Source organism: Leuciscus leuciscus, assembly GCF_965113295.1.
Source record: "Leuciscus leuciscus genome assembly, contig: SUPER_11_unloc_7, whole genome shotgun sequence".
In the NCBI taxonomy this organism is placed as follows: Eukaryota; Metazoa; Chordata; class Actinopteri; order Cypriniformes; family Leuciscidae; genus Leuciscus; species Leuciscus leuciscus.
In genome coordinates this window covers 244050-259029 of record NW_028118540.1, presented here as the reverse complement: position 1 = coordinate 259029, position 14980 = coordinate 244050, and the positions used below count along the sequence as shown (strand labels likewise).

At 35.8% G+C, this 14980-nt stretch overlaps 1 protein-coding gene and 2 long non-coding RNA genes across 4 annotated transcripts; 2 read left to right on the top strand and 1 right to left on the bottom strand.

Moving 5' to 3' along the window:
* Positions 1–8465: 8465 nt before the first annotated feature.
* Positions 8466–10786, top strand: LOC309510266. Of its 2 annotated transcripts, XR_014210282.1 has the most exons (4): positions 8466–8528; positions 8949–9516; positions 9620–9703; positions 10166–10786. It is a non-coding gene; the product is annotated as an uncharacterized lncRNA (long non-coding RNA). The 2 variants fall into 2 exon arrangements; XR_014210283.1 differs by lacking the exon at positions 8466–8528 and having other exon boundaries at positions 8826–9516.
* Positions 10787–11880: 1094 nt separating this feature from the next.
* On the top strand, positions 11881–12429 carry LOC309510267. Its single transcript, XR_014210284.1, has 2 exons — positions 11881–12047; positions 12227–12429. It is a non-coding gene; the product is annotated as an uncharacterized lncRNA (long non-coding RNA).
* A 183-nt stretch (positions 12430–12612) lies between these two features.
* LOC309510277 (amyloid beta A4 precursor protein-binding family B member 1-interacting protein-like) lies at positions 12613–14333 on the bottom strand (the record flags this gene model as incomplete). The annotated part of the gene is made up of 4 exons (XM_082191281.1): positions 12613–12985; positions 13795–13841; positions 13936–14059; positions 14298–14333. The coding sequence occupies 4 exons, from the start codon at positions 14331–14333 to the stop codon at positions 12812–12814; spliced, it is 381 nt and encodes a 126-aa protein (XP_082047407.1). The 3' UTR covers positions 12613–12811.
* Between the last annotated feature and the right edge of the window lie 647 nt (positions 14334–14980).

The following is a 14980-nucleotide window of genomic DNA, read 5'->3' as shown; positions in this document are numbered from 1 at the left end:
AGTAACATTTTATAAACAATATTGTCAATATTGTTTGTTTTCCCTCTATTTTGCTGACGAGAATTTCAAAATAAAGCCCTACCAGAGTCTCAATGCAACAACAGACAGTGATTGAACCGTGAATTTTGTGAACCATTACATAATCCTATATAGGCTAATTATAAATTCAATTGTTATTATACTTTACAATATTACTGTTTGTTGTTGTATTTTTCAAAACTTGAAACTTGTGTGTGTGTGTCAGGTGGATTTTTTAAATGTTTTTGAAATAAGTCTCTTGCGCTGCTCCCCCAGCCTGCATTTATTTGATTAAAATATAGTAGCCTAGGCTATAAACTACAGTATTGTGATATATTATTACCATTTTAAATAACAGTTTCTATTTGGACATATATTAAAAGGTTTTTTTTTTGTTTTTTTTTGTCCAATTTCTTGTGCTCCTCCCTGTCCTAATCTAGGTGATGGGACCTACCAGCTGTTCCTCATCAATGGCAAGAGGATCCAGTATTTAAGCAGAGCCGGGGGGGAGAGAGAGAGACTGGGACTGGGACTGGGACTGGGACTGGGACTGGGACTGGGACTGGGAGAGGTTTCTTCTCCCAAGAGCCTGAGGCCCCGTTTACACGATGGGAAAACGCAGATATTTCCCTGCGTTTTGGCCTGTCATTTACACGAAAACGCAGTTTTTATCCCAGAGAACGATTATTTCTAAAAACTCCGGCCAAAGTGGAGATTTCTGAAAACGCCGGTTATGTGTTGCCGTGTCAACTGGGAGAAACGGGGTTTTAGGTTCTCAAACGTCACATTATGCGCCAGAAAATGCTTACGTCATGTGAGCGCCCTATGTTCAGAGTTTGTTCCATACTGTCTATGAGTTTGTTTGGCTACTATTTGATCATGGATGCTGTTAAAGTGGTACTCATTTTTACTTTTGTGAAAACGCTTTTGGCCTGTTTGCATTTGCCGCGCTGTCTGTCCACACGAACGAACCTCGCGCCATGTCTATTGTTTTGAAAGGAACAGGAAGTCGCTCGTGCTATTCGTCGTTGTCGATTTTGAGGATTCTGATTGGCTTGCATGGCTTTATCCTTCTCCTTACACTGCCGCCCCTTTGTATTTATGCGGGTTGATGTAAACGACAACTTTTTTTGAAAACGATATTGCGTGCACGATGTTATTTTTTAAAACGGAGGGGGAGAAATATTCGTTTCTCTAAATACCCGGCTATGTGTAAATGTGGCCTGAGACTGTTGTGTTACCAGACTTGGAGTGTTGCTCTTGTTGGTGTATGTTAAGCTTAAGTGTGTTGTTACGCTTAAATGTGTTGTTACGGCTGTAGTGTGCAGCTTTGAATTGCTTGCCCATTGTTGAGTGTTGGAGCAGTAGGGAGTGGGTGCCATTTTTCTTTTCTCATTTTCTCCTGTTTTTTGTTAGTTAGGAAGTAAGGTAAGAGTTCTGTTGTTTATTTGTGTTGATTGTTGTAGGTCAATTAGGTGTTCCTTCTACCGGGTAGTGAGATCTTTTGTTTGTTTTGGCTTTACCTGCTCCTGAAGAACAGGCTTCATTTCTTTTTCTTTTGGAGCTGTTTGTTTAGGATTCTTTTTGCACTGTATTTATCACTTATTGTAAATAAATGTATTGGAAATCTTACTTTGTGTATTGTGTGCTGGGACTCAGATAGGTTAACTTTTCTTTGTCGCTGTTCATTTTTGCTTTAAAGCTACTTTCCCTTTTGCCCCTAGAAAATGAATTGGGAACGTAACAGTGGTATTGTGTAATTATTCGAATAGAATTGAGTCTTTTCTCTCTGTTTTGCATGCGTCGTCATAATCATTATTGTTATTGTTGTTATTATTATTTTAATAAATTGTTTTGCCTCTGTCACAGTGTATTCTTAACCTGAATTAGCACTGTTCATATAGGCAACACCAATAGGTGTCATGTAACACAAAATAAACCTATGTTTTCTTCATGATACAGGGCATAATCTTAGTTTCGTTTTTATTTTGTTACCATTAGACATCACTGGGTTTTAATTTGAGGTATGAAAACCTGACGATGCCACATATTGAAACACAAATTCATATAACATATTAATTAGCCTGTCATTTTCTTCATTTTCTAAGTCAATAAAGGTTATGTTAAATGAATAAATGTAGTGTAAATGTTGTAATGAAACCAACTGTACCGTTCAAAAGTACTGTTTGTTGTTGTATTTTTCAAAACTTGAAACTTGTGTGTGTGTGTGTGTGTGTGTGAGGTGGATTTTTTTAATGTTTTTGAAATAAGTCTCTTGCACTGCTCCCCCAGCCTGCATTTATTTGATTAAAATATAGTAGCCTAGGCTATAAACTACAGTATTGTGATGTATTATTACCATTTTAAATAACAGTTTCTATTTGGAAATATATAAAAATAAAAATAAAAAGTTTTTTTTTTTTTTTTTTTTTTTTTTCTGATTTCTAATTGTAATAACGATCTCATAGCTTTATTTCTGCAATTGTAAATGCAGTGAAAATATATTATTGGCACTTCAAAGATGTATTTTCCTTGAATGATTTAATTTGACTGGTGTTACCGTCCCAGGACGTATGCATTTGCGTTTTCTAATGGGTAAGTGTCATTCATTGATTTATTGAGTGTGTGTGCGCGCGCAGCCAATGGACCCAACGGCCTGCTGGGAGTTGTAGTTTTGTTGTACGTTGTATTTATAGCACAGAAAGGACATGTCTTTCACTTCGATGGTAACTAAAAAAAAATTCAAGCTGCGATTTTTCACGATGGATATCCTCGCGCGATCGAGTGTACATTGTGTTAAACACGACAAGAACCAAAAATTCTGCGTTTATTCCTTAAAACAGTCGGTATTTCCCATATTGCTTCTCCTTTGCAGCTGCCATTGGCGCACGTCACGATTATAAGCGCCTGCTATTGGCGTAGGCAATGTTTACAGCACGATTATCAAGTATGTGGTGCGAACGCAACGGAACAGTCAGATTTACCATAAATGAACATGGTGAGTAACATTTTATAAACAATATTGTCAATATTGTTTGTTTTCCCTCTATTTTGCTGACGAGAATTTCAAAATAAAGCCCTACCAGAGTCTCAATGCAACAACAGACAGTGATTGAACCGTGAATTTTGTGAACCATTACATAATCCTATATAGGCTAATTATAAATTCAATTGTTATTATACTTTACAATATTACTGTTTGTTGTTGTATTTTTCAAAACTTGAAACTTGTGTGTGTGTGTCAGGTGGATTTTTTTAATGTTTTTGAAATAAGTCTCTTGCGCTGCTCCCCCAGCCTGCATTTATTTGATTAAAATATAGTAGCCTAGGCTATAAACTACAGTATTGTGATATATTATTACCATTTTAAATAACAGTTTCTATTTGGACATATATTAAAAGGGTTTTTTTTTGTTTTTTTTTGTCCAATTTCTTGTGCTCCTCCCTGTCCTAATCTAGGTGATGGGACCTACCAGCTGTTCCTCATCAATGGCAAGAGGATCCAGTATTTAAGCAGAGCCGGGGGGGGGGGGGAGGGAGAGAGAGAGAGAGAGAGACTGAGACTGAGACTGGGACTGGGACTGGGACTGGGACTGGGACTGGGAGAGGTTTCTTCTCCCAAGAGCCTGAGGCCCCGTTTACACGATGGGAAAACGCAGATATTTCCCTGCGTTTTGGCCTGTCATTTACACGAAAACGCAGTTTTTATCCCAGAGAACGATTATTTCTAAAAACTCCGGCCAAAGTGGAGATTTCTGAAAACGCCGGTTATGTGTTGCCGTGTCAACTGGGAGAAACGGGGTTTTATGTTCTCAAACGTCACATTATGCGCCAGAAAATGCTTACGTCATGTGAGCGCCCTATGTTCAGAGTTTGTTCCATACTGTCTATGAGTTTGTTTGGCTACTATTTGATCATGGATGCTGTTAAAGTGGTACTCATTTTTACTTTTGTGAAAACGCTTTTGGCCTGTTTGCATTTGCCGCGCTGTCTGTCCACACGAACGAACCTCGCGCCATGTCTATTGTTTTGAAAGGAACAGGAAGTCGCTCGTGCTATTCGTCGTTGTCGATTTTGAGGATTCTGATTGGCTTGCATGGCTTTATCCTTCTCCTTACACTGCCGCCCCTTTGTATTTATGCGGGTTGATGTAAACGACAACTTTTTTTGAAAACGATATTGCGTGCACGATGTTATTTTTGAAAACGGAGGGGGAGAAATATTCGTTTCTCTAAATACCCGGCTATGTGTAAATGTGGCCTGAGACTGTTGTGTTACCAGACTTGGAGTGTTGCTCTTGTTGGTGTATGTTAAGCTTAAGTGTGTTGTTACGCTTAAATGTGTTGTTACGGCTGTAGTGTGCAGCTTTGAATTGCTTGCCCATTGTTGAGTGTTGGAGCAGTAGGGAGTGGGTGCAACATTGGCTGTGAATCTGAATAAAATGTGTCTTTACACAAAACATTATCATAATTCAACCTGTATGTATTAAAAGCCGTAGTCACCTTTCACTTATTCATGCAAAAGCTATAAAAATTATGACTGAGATTATCTTAAATTTATACTATTTTTGAGAGGATAGAATTTACTCACTTTTTCAATTTGTCCTTTCAGGGAGATATATACTGTTTTTGCCATTTCTGCTTTCTACCTCCTCTGGCAACTCAAAGGGAGCAGTTTTGCATTTTTTGGATGCAAGACCAAGAAAAGTACACGCAAATTTCATGGACAATATGTAATTTTTAATAATATGAACCACACCCGTTTCAAACAGTTGGGTGTCACCGTCCACTGGAGCCATAAAGGTTCTCTCAACATTAGTGAGGGCACTGATGGTGGTCGTTTAGAAAGACCCAATCTTAACTTTATCTGTGGACACTTCATGTTTTTGTGCGGCGGTTTGTGCGGTTGTCCACTCAGATGAGCCGGGTGAAAGCAGGTCGGCTGTACGGTTGGCTTGCAACAGACATTCTGGAGGGTGACAGAAAATAAACATTGACTCAATAAGCATTGATAATACCAATTACCTTTTTTAAACCTTAGTGCGCTGACAATAAGCCTACATTAATATTAACCATACAAACTACAAATTAATAAAACTAGAAAAATAAAACTGTGAAAACAGTGAAAAGACTGTTAATAATGTTTTATTTCTTTTTTTTATTATTATTAGGGTGGCCCGATTATGATTTTCTATTGCTGATAACAATTTTTTTCAAGCAAATTGGCCAATTCCGATAGCCGATTTTTCCCTTTAAGCAAATTTATTTGTTGTTTATTTGCTCTATAACATCTGTTGCCAGCCATTTGAAATGTAATCATGATGCAAACAAAGAGGCTACACACATGTAGCATGATAATTTATTTTTTATTTAAATTAGATTGTATAATTTCAAGATTTAAAGCAAAATCAAAATGGTCTGACTTTTGTTTTGTGAAATTATGCTAGAAGACACCTGCACAAAACAAAAACAGCAGACGGACTGAATGAAAACGCAAATTCACTTTCTGTCAGTAGGTGGCGCTTGGAAATCGCAAGTGTCTTAAATGTGAGTGTAAATGCAATGAAGAAAAAATGTATTTAAATTACAATTTTGCCACAGTTTTTGCATGAACATGTTAAACATATCTAATCATTTCTGTAATACATTTTTATTTAAATTTTGCAACTTATAAAGTGTTAAAATATGTATTCAATTTACATATTAAAACTATTGTATGAAATGGCAAATGTAAATTATATAATTGAATTTTCATTTTCATTTTGCACCAAACGTTGCACAAATGTATGGGGAAATTTTAATTTAAATACAGAAATGCATTGCCATTTTACATATTGCATTTCAAATTGAATATTACTACCCATAAGCTTCCATACACATGGTACCTGTTACTTGTTACTTGTTACTTGTTACAGTACAGATTGGAGGTTGACCAATCACAGTTGTCTCTGATCATTGGCTAGAGACGCTTATTTAATCATTATAGTGAGAAAGTACGACAGCTTCTAAACCCATACAATTAATAGATTTAATCGGTTATGGTTTATAACGCGCATACATTTCCAAAAAGACAAAAAAGTCCCGAATATTGCATAAATGGAGCATTCGGGTTTTTGAGCCGATGAGCGCCCTCTGGTGGAACATTGAAGGATTGTTTGTGTGACAGTTCTGATGTTTTCCTCTAGTTACGTGATGTAAGGAAGTACAGGACATATATAGTTAAAAAAATATGCCTGTGAGTTTGATGTAATGACAAAACATGGTTTCACTTTATTTTTATTTTTATCGGCCGTCGCCATCGCTACATTTAGGGACGAACAAGAATTCTGTGAGAATGAAAGTTGTAATGAAAGAGAGTTCGATAAGAGTCACTTTTATAGCAATGTGAAACACTGTGGAGAAATACTACTGGCATTATCACATAAACTACTAGGTAAGATACAGATACGAGTGCCAACATGCTATTGTACACGTTGACTGTGTTTTAATCACTTCTGTGTGTTTTACAGATGCTCTGCCTCTTGATGAGGTTGATGGTAATGTTATTCGTACTGTGAAGAGAAGTGTGTTTTCAGAGTCTCAGCCCTCTCCTCTGAAAGAGCCCCTGACACTGGCTGCTGTGTCACAGGTCAATAAACCCATCCACTCATCATCATTTACAGAGAACTTGTGCTTCACTGCAGTCAAACCTGGGGATATTGTTGCAGTAACTGTGTATAATTTATGAAACAGAAAAATACAATGGAGCTAGTGCCATCTAACCACCAGTCAAAAGTTTGGTCACACCCACCCATTCTTTATCATTTTTCTTGTCCACATTTTAAAATAGTAATAAATTAATCATCATCATCACCACCAATAACATTGTCGTCGTCAGCATAATTTTGAACTTATTCAGGCTGTTGTTACAAAGAAGTACACTTCATCATACTTTTAAAAAGAGAAATTATATGAAAATAATATAGGCTACTTTAAAAGAATATACTTTGGTGCAAACTGAATATAATGTTTCGGACACTTAATTGCATCATGTTAACTGAAATTAAATGAACATTTATTATAGTTTGTTAAGAAACGGTCATGAAAGTATACTCGTTAAGTGGCTTTTTATTTCATTAATTTTGTATTATCTGCAATAACTGTTTTTTAAAAGAAACATAGTTTTCCATTTTTATTTTTAACACTTATTTTTTACAAGGGTGAAGCAGATCACTTAAAAAAATAAATAAATTTGAACCACCCAACTCCTCAAATAAATGTCTACTTTAGGTTGTGGGCAAATTATTTTTTAGCTATTATACTCTATTATATATATAGATATTATATAATGCTAGCTTCAAAATTGGACCAAACACTTACATACCAATAGAAACACTTTATCATACATTTATTTAGTCACAAACAGTTCATTTATTGCATTGAGTTCATTAATTCAGTTCATTTAGTGTTTTTTGTTTGTTTTTGTCAGTTATACTTTTATTAATTGATTCAGTCATAAAGCTTTTAATCAGCTAATGAACTCGTGGGCCACTTGGACTCTTTACAGAACCACCAGTGGTCTGAGGATCACAGTCTGAGAAAACTGCTTTAAAACCAAACTGGACCATGGTACCACCACAGTACTTTTGTGTAAATGTTGTTTCTGCATATATTCAGGCTCTTTTGTGTATTTCAGGATGTGTTGAGGAATATTTTGGATCTGAATGAGTCTGTGATTCAGAATGAAGAGTTTGTCCGTTGTGTCAGTGGTGGGAAACTGTTTCCTGGCTCTGTTCCACTGGCACACAGATACGGGGGCCATCAGGTAAAACTGACCGTCACTTCAAACCCGACAGCGATGGCGTAAGACAACCAGAGCAAACATGTCAACCATGTGTTATTATTATTATAGTTTGGTTATTGGGCCGGACAGCTGGGGGATGGAAGAGCACATATGTTGGGTGAATACACAAACAGGTAAAATCATCCTTTTCCATCAGCGTTCAACACAAATCATCAGTTGTTATTGTCAGATGTGACTTTTCTGTTGTAATGCATGTCAACTTTCCCATAATGTTGTTTAAGATTAAAGAATGGAAAGTGTGATCTATACTTACTGGTTTTTCAGCAAATAGATGATTCTGGCATTTTTAAAATCTAATTCTCACTTAATGCTTAAACATGCGTCTGAACAATGACATCTCTCAGTTTAGAACTGACAAGTGTTAACCGTTAGAGCGGTATACAATCTCTCTTTTATCCAGAAAAGGTGAAAGATGGGAAGTCCAGTTGAAAGGCTCAGGAAAGACACCGTACTCAAGGTGAATATCAGTTTCTGCTATTTAAGTTATTCTGAGATATATTTAGTTGTAAATGATCTTACATTATGACTCATAGTGTGTGATTCTCTGTCTGGCAGGAGTGTAATGGTTATGCTGTTTACTGTACATGATGTTTTGTGTGCAGGTCTGGTGATGGACGGGCTGTGATTCGCTCCTCTGTGAGGGAGTTCCTGTGCAGTGAAGCCCTCAGGTACACACACACACACACACACACACACACACACACACACACACACACACACACACACACACACACACACACACACACACACACACACACACACACACGTACCAGCAGAGCCCTCAGGTACACACACACGCACACACACACACACACACACACACACACACACACACACACACACACATGTACCAGCAGAGCCCTCAGGTACACACACACACACACACACACACACACACACACACACACACACACACACACACACACACACACACACACACACACACACATATATATGCACAATATATATGAATGGACATGCACAAGAAGAGTAATATATGGATTTATCATATTCAAATGTTTGGTGTTGAATATTATTTTTATTTTTATTTATACTTTTTCCATTTTTTTGCCTTTATTGTTTGTCAGTCTGGTTGTGAGTGAGGAACCTGTTTGGAGGGATCCGTTTTATAATGGCAGTGTCATAAAAGAAAGAGGTAAAATACGATCAGATTTGGAAAAATCGAGTAACTAAGTTCTTTATCCTCCTCAGCTTTATGTGATTGTTCTCTGTATCTATCAGGAGCGGTTGTTCTGCGTCTGGCCAAGTCCTGGTTTCGTATCGGTTCACTGGAGATATTAACTAGAACTGGAGAGTTAGATGTCCTACGGTATATTAACTTTAACTTGGGAGATAATATTTTGTTTTCACTCTTATTTGCTTTTTAATTTATTTTTATTTTTTATTTTCAGGACATTGTTGGACTTTGTAATTAAAGAGCATTTTAAATCTATAGCAACAAATGACCCTGACAAGTATGTGGTGAGTATCTGTGTCTCTCTGCTGTTTAGCTGTAATACAAGATTATTTTATATTGTCTGATCAGTCTCACTATATTTGAATGGTTTTCATGTTGTGTGAAGGTGTTTTTCTCTCGAGTGCTGAATGAAACGGCACATTTAATCGCCCACTGGATGTCGGTTGGTTTTGCTCATGGTTAGTTCACTCTGCTTTACTTGTTTAGTTATCACATATTTATCATTATAGATCGAGCTTAATACGCAAAATGCACAACATCATGATCTGCATCTTCACACAGGAGTCTGTAACACAGATAACTTCAGTCTGCTTTCTATCACTTTTGATTATGGCCCATTTGGATTTATGGAATCATATGACCCAAGTATGTTTCTTTGTCTAACTTAAACTTTCATAATATTAGCAATCATCTTCCTATAAATTTAGTTTTTAAGCTTTTTGTCATTTTGACATTACACACACACACACACACACACACACACACACACACACACACACACACACACACACACACACACACACACACACACACACACACACACACACACACACACACACACACATATACAATACTGCAGAAGTGGAGGAAAATTGTATGAATAGTAAGCTACTTTAGATCTACTATAAATTTTGTATATACTTACAGTATACATACATGGGTTGAGAGTCATGATTAATTGCATACTTTTTTTTTATCCATTACTTGTTTTATTTTACTTCATTATATTCTAATAAGTTAAAGTGAAACAGACAGCCATAATAATAACATATAATAATTCTATTGTTAAATGTGTGTTATTGCTACAGCATTGTTTCCTCTGTATAGATTTTGTCCCCAACACGTCTGATGACGAGGGCCGGTACAGTATAGGAGCTCAGGCTAATGTTGGCCTGTTCAATCTACAGAAACTTCTAGAAGCTCTGAAACCACTGCTGACCTCAGATCAGCTTTCACAGTAAGAGATCCTTTTATTTTCTGTTGGTATTGGTCTGGAATAAATAAGGGTGATTCGTGTCAATTCATTTACTTCAGATCTCAGCAAATATTGAGAGAGTATCCACAAATCTACCATCAAAGGTGAGCCTGTCATTAGACAATATAGATCACTGTATTCCTCTCTGAGTCATTCCTGATCTCACTTTACTGTTTCTGTTGTAGATTTCATGAGATGTTCAAAGCAAAGTTGGGCTTTCTGGGAAATGAAGAAAAGGATTCATATGTGATTGCATTTCTTCTAAAGGTAAATATTAGCTGGATTGTTTTTTTCTCTAATTGTACTATAATTAATTCATGTGATAAAGTTATTTGGCCATTCTCAGGAAATGGTGTCATTTGTGACAATAAAAAAAAGAAATAAAAAAAAGTAAGGAATCAGTAAGACACACACACACACTGATATATATATATATATATATATACACACACAATTTCATTATAAACTTTTTTTTATTTTTTATTATATATTTAACGACCAAACTGTCAGAAATAGTTAAGTCCAGTATGGAGTTAAATCAGTAGTAGATCACACAAATGGCAGCATTTCCTGAGAATGACCCATATAATGTTGTGTGATGTGTGATGTGTTGAGCTAATGGAGGACACTGGAGCAGACTTCACTATGACTTTCAGACAGCTGAGTGAAGTGACCCTGTCCCGGCTTCAGAAGGGATCCTTTGCTCCGGTACGTTTCCTCTCCATTCACTCCCACAGCAGCCGCAATATCCATAATCATGATTTCAGTCCATTAACTGTGACTGTGTCTCTCTTGACAGTCTTTGTGGGCTCTTTCAGACCTCTCATCACACAAGCATTTCAGAGACTGGGTTCAGCTGTATTTACAGCGTCTGTCAAGGTAATGTTGCTGTAATGTAAACTCAAACTCTTTAGAGGATTAAAAATGAACATCACTTGATGTGTTAATCGTCTTCTTCAGGATAATAATGAGTGACTCAGATGAAGAACGGCAGCACAGAATGCAAGGTGTGTTTTTGTATATGTTATATGATGCAATGTTATATATTATGTGTTTATATATTGTTACAGTAACACTACCGCTGAAATGTTCATGATTGGTAAGATTTGTTTTTGAAAGAAGTTTCTTATGCTCACGAAGGCTGCATTTATTTAATCAAAAATACAATAAAAACAGTAATTTTGTAATACTATAATATATTATTATACTATGAGATATTATTACAATATAAAATAAATTATTCTATTTGAATATACAGTATTTGTGTAATTAATATATTTGTTCAGTTGAATGTAATTTATTCCTGTGATCATTTCTCCAGTCTTCAGTGTCACATGATCCTTCAGAAATCATTCTAATATGATGATTTGCTGCTCAAGAAACATTTGAAAACAGTTGAGCTGCTTAATATTTCTGAGGAAACCCTGATACATGTTTTGATTAATATAAAGTTCAAAAGAACAGCATTTATTTGAATGTTTTGTAATATTATAAATGTCTTTATTGTCCCTTTTTATGCATCCTTGCTGAATAATATTATTAATTTTTTTTTTTTAAAAGCCTTACTGACCGTAAATGTTTAAACGGTAGTGTGTGTTTTTTTACGATGTGTTATGTTGTATTTAATGTTATTAGTAATTTTTCTATTGTTCAGGAGTAAACCCACGGTATGTGTTGAGGAACTGGATGGCTGAATCTGCTATCAGAAAAGCAGAGAAAAATGACTTTTCAGAGGTATTATTATTACATGTGATGTCAAACTAATATGCTGTCATGATCATGTTTATCATATATCTTAGAGTTTTTGCTTTAATATATTACTGTGAAATGAAGACTTGACAATTATACATACAATGTAACATCTTCAGACAGACCATTATGGCTTGTTGACAGTATGTTTGATGTATTTCTAGGTGACACTGTTGCAGAAGACTTTAATGGAGCCATTTATGGAGCAGGAAGAGGCTGAGAGAGCCGGATATGCCAGTAAACCTCCATCCTGGGCTCAGCAGCTGAGGGTCAGCTGTTCTTCCTAACTCAGGGTCGAATGAAAAAAAAAAAATCATGAATTTCAGCATCATTTGAACCAAAAATATTGTTTATGACATTGTAATCACACTTCCTAATGGATGATCTGATTGGAGGATGAGTCATGTTCGACGGTATATATGGACAATGGACATGGAAGTCTTTTGTAATATTGCTGTTTCTGCATTTCTACAAAAGTGCAAAAATCTTTGCATCATGCATCTCGTTTACTCCTGTTTAACAATTAGGCATGTCAAAATCTGTTAAACAGTTAACTTTGCAAGACCTTATTTATTATGACATTCCATTAGCAATGATGATATAGCATATTTGTAATACAAATAATCTGATTAGGTGCGTAAGTACAAAGTATTTACATATTTTAGTCTGGTGGTGTAATGCAAGAATATTAAACACCAAAATAATTAAAGATGTGTGTCCTAATGTCACGCCGAGAACTTGTTTGGCGGTCAGTTCCTCAGTCCAACTTGTGGGAATCGAGGTGGAGGAGGAAACTTGTTGACTTTGGTTGTGCTGGCAGGAGGAGCAGGGGGAGGAGGAGGCAACATGGGGTCGGGTGGTGGAGGAGGCAGGGTTTCCATTGAAGGCGGAGGTGGTGGGAAAGATGTTTGGTTGCCAGGACCCTTCAAAAACAAACCAAAAGTAGCATTCAGGAGCATTTCAGATAAATGATGAAATTACAAGGGGATTAAAACAGCTCTAAAGGAACCGTCACCCTCTGTGGAAAAGTAGTGTGCGTAATTTTACTGCTCTTGAAGTATACTTTAAGTCTTTAAAGTATATTTAAAAATATATATATTTTCAGATAATATATTCATTAAATAAAAGGCCACTATATGTGTATTTAAAGACACTGCACTTTCATGACTGTTTCTTAACAGAGTTTAGTGCAATTTTAAAAAGTGTACTTTGCAATCATGACAAATTAACAGTTATACTTTTTAAATTATGGTTTAGTAATCTTTTGCAGTACATTTATTTTGATATTGACAAACATACTAGAGCACATGCAAATTTGATTATAATTTCAACTGTAGTGTGTTATTCGTTAATACATTTAATGTTAATATATTTTAAATTTACCAATTGGCAACTTCATCATGACAAATGTGTAATTAAATATTGAAAACATGTCAAGTTTCAATAGAAATGATATATGTATATTTTAGTTTACTATAAATGCTTCTCAGTACATTCGGCAGTAAACTTCATATTTCATTGAAAGTAGAAGTAATTATGAAATGTTATAAAATTATGTACTTAAGTGTGTTAATAAATTTAAACTATATTTTGTTTAATTGCAATTAACATGCAGTTAAGTGTCTGAAAACATAATAGTTCACACTTCAGTATGGTCCATGAACTTATATTATTTATGGTATTATATTATGGTGTTCTTCATTACTAAGGCAACTGATAGATTTAGAGGTACCTTGGTGTCCTTTGGAAGCTGAGGAGCGTGTCCATTCGCAGCTTTGGCTGAAAGATAAGCACAAAAATGTCATCAAAATCCTTTAATATATCAAGATCTATGATACATTTTATAACAATCTATTTAGCTCATTATCTCTACCTTTAGGTGTAGGGGAGGGTGTGGATGCACTGGAGGAGGCCTGGATAGTGCGGTTAGCCCAGCTTCCAGTGCCGGCTGCTTTCCTCACAGCGGCTTTGTAGTTTTCATATAACTGCTTACCATACTGTGACAAAATCATGACAAAACAAGACCGTTAATAAAGTAGAAGAACTTTTTTTTTTGACAAAGTAGACAGCTCACAATAGGACCCAACACAATACAGCTACAATTTACAGTATGTTTTTGCATTGTAAACTATAATTTATAATTTAATTTGCTGCAAAAACTTCAAATTAGTGTCTTCTTGCATTTATCATCATTATCTATTTTGGTTTTTGGTGTGTGGCCTGGTTTCTGCTCACCTTTGCAATACGTATCCCAGTCACCCACAGAGTCATGGTCAACTCATCATCACAACACAGATACTTGATGTATTGGGATTCTTTTTGAATTTGAGGATGAAGAAAGCAGATCACAGTGACCATATGAACATGACACACACCTGATATACACACCTGAGAAGGCCAAGATAATAACACTTCATTTAGTTGTTTTCGCTATTGTTTCCCTGTCATTCTCTACAGATTTGTGGAACCATTCATTTTTCAGGGGTTGAATCTTTAATCAATGTTTTTTTGTTCTCAAAACAACAAAGGGTTGGGTAACAACTTACTAGGGTTTTCAGTATTAGTTCATGCTTTGCTAATATTCATTTTTCTCCAAATGGACAGTTGGTGATATTAACATTGTTTTGATTACATATGTTATTGAGCTGCAGTTGCATAGCAGAGACAGTGGATGACACACTAAAATCACAATTTGATTGCCAGTGCCCCTCATGCCACACTTTAGGATTAGTCCTAAATATTGCTAAAATGAACCACAAAAATATTGTGCTTTATAATTTTGAATTATTTCAAACATACAAAGAATGTATGTCCCTTTTCTGTTGGAGTCGGGGTTTAATTGTGCATGTATTACATTTATTGCATTTTTTTGCGTTTTATTTCCCAATTGCTTGACAAACATAAAACACAGCCCACCC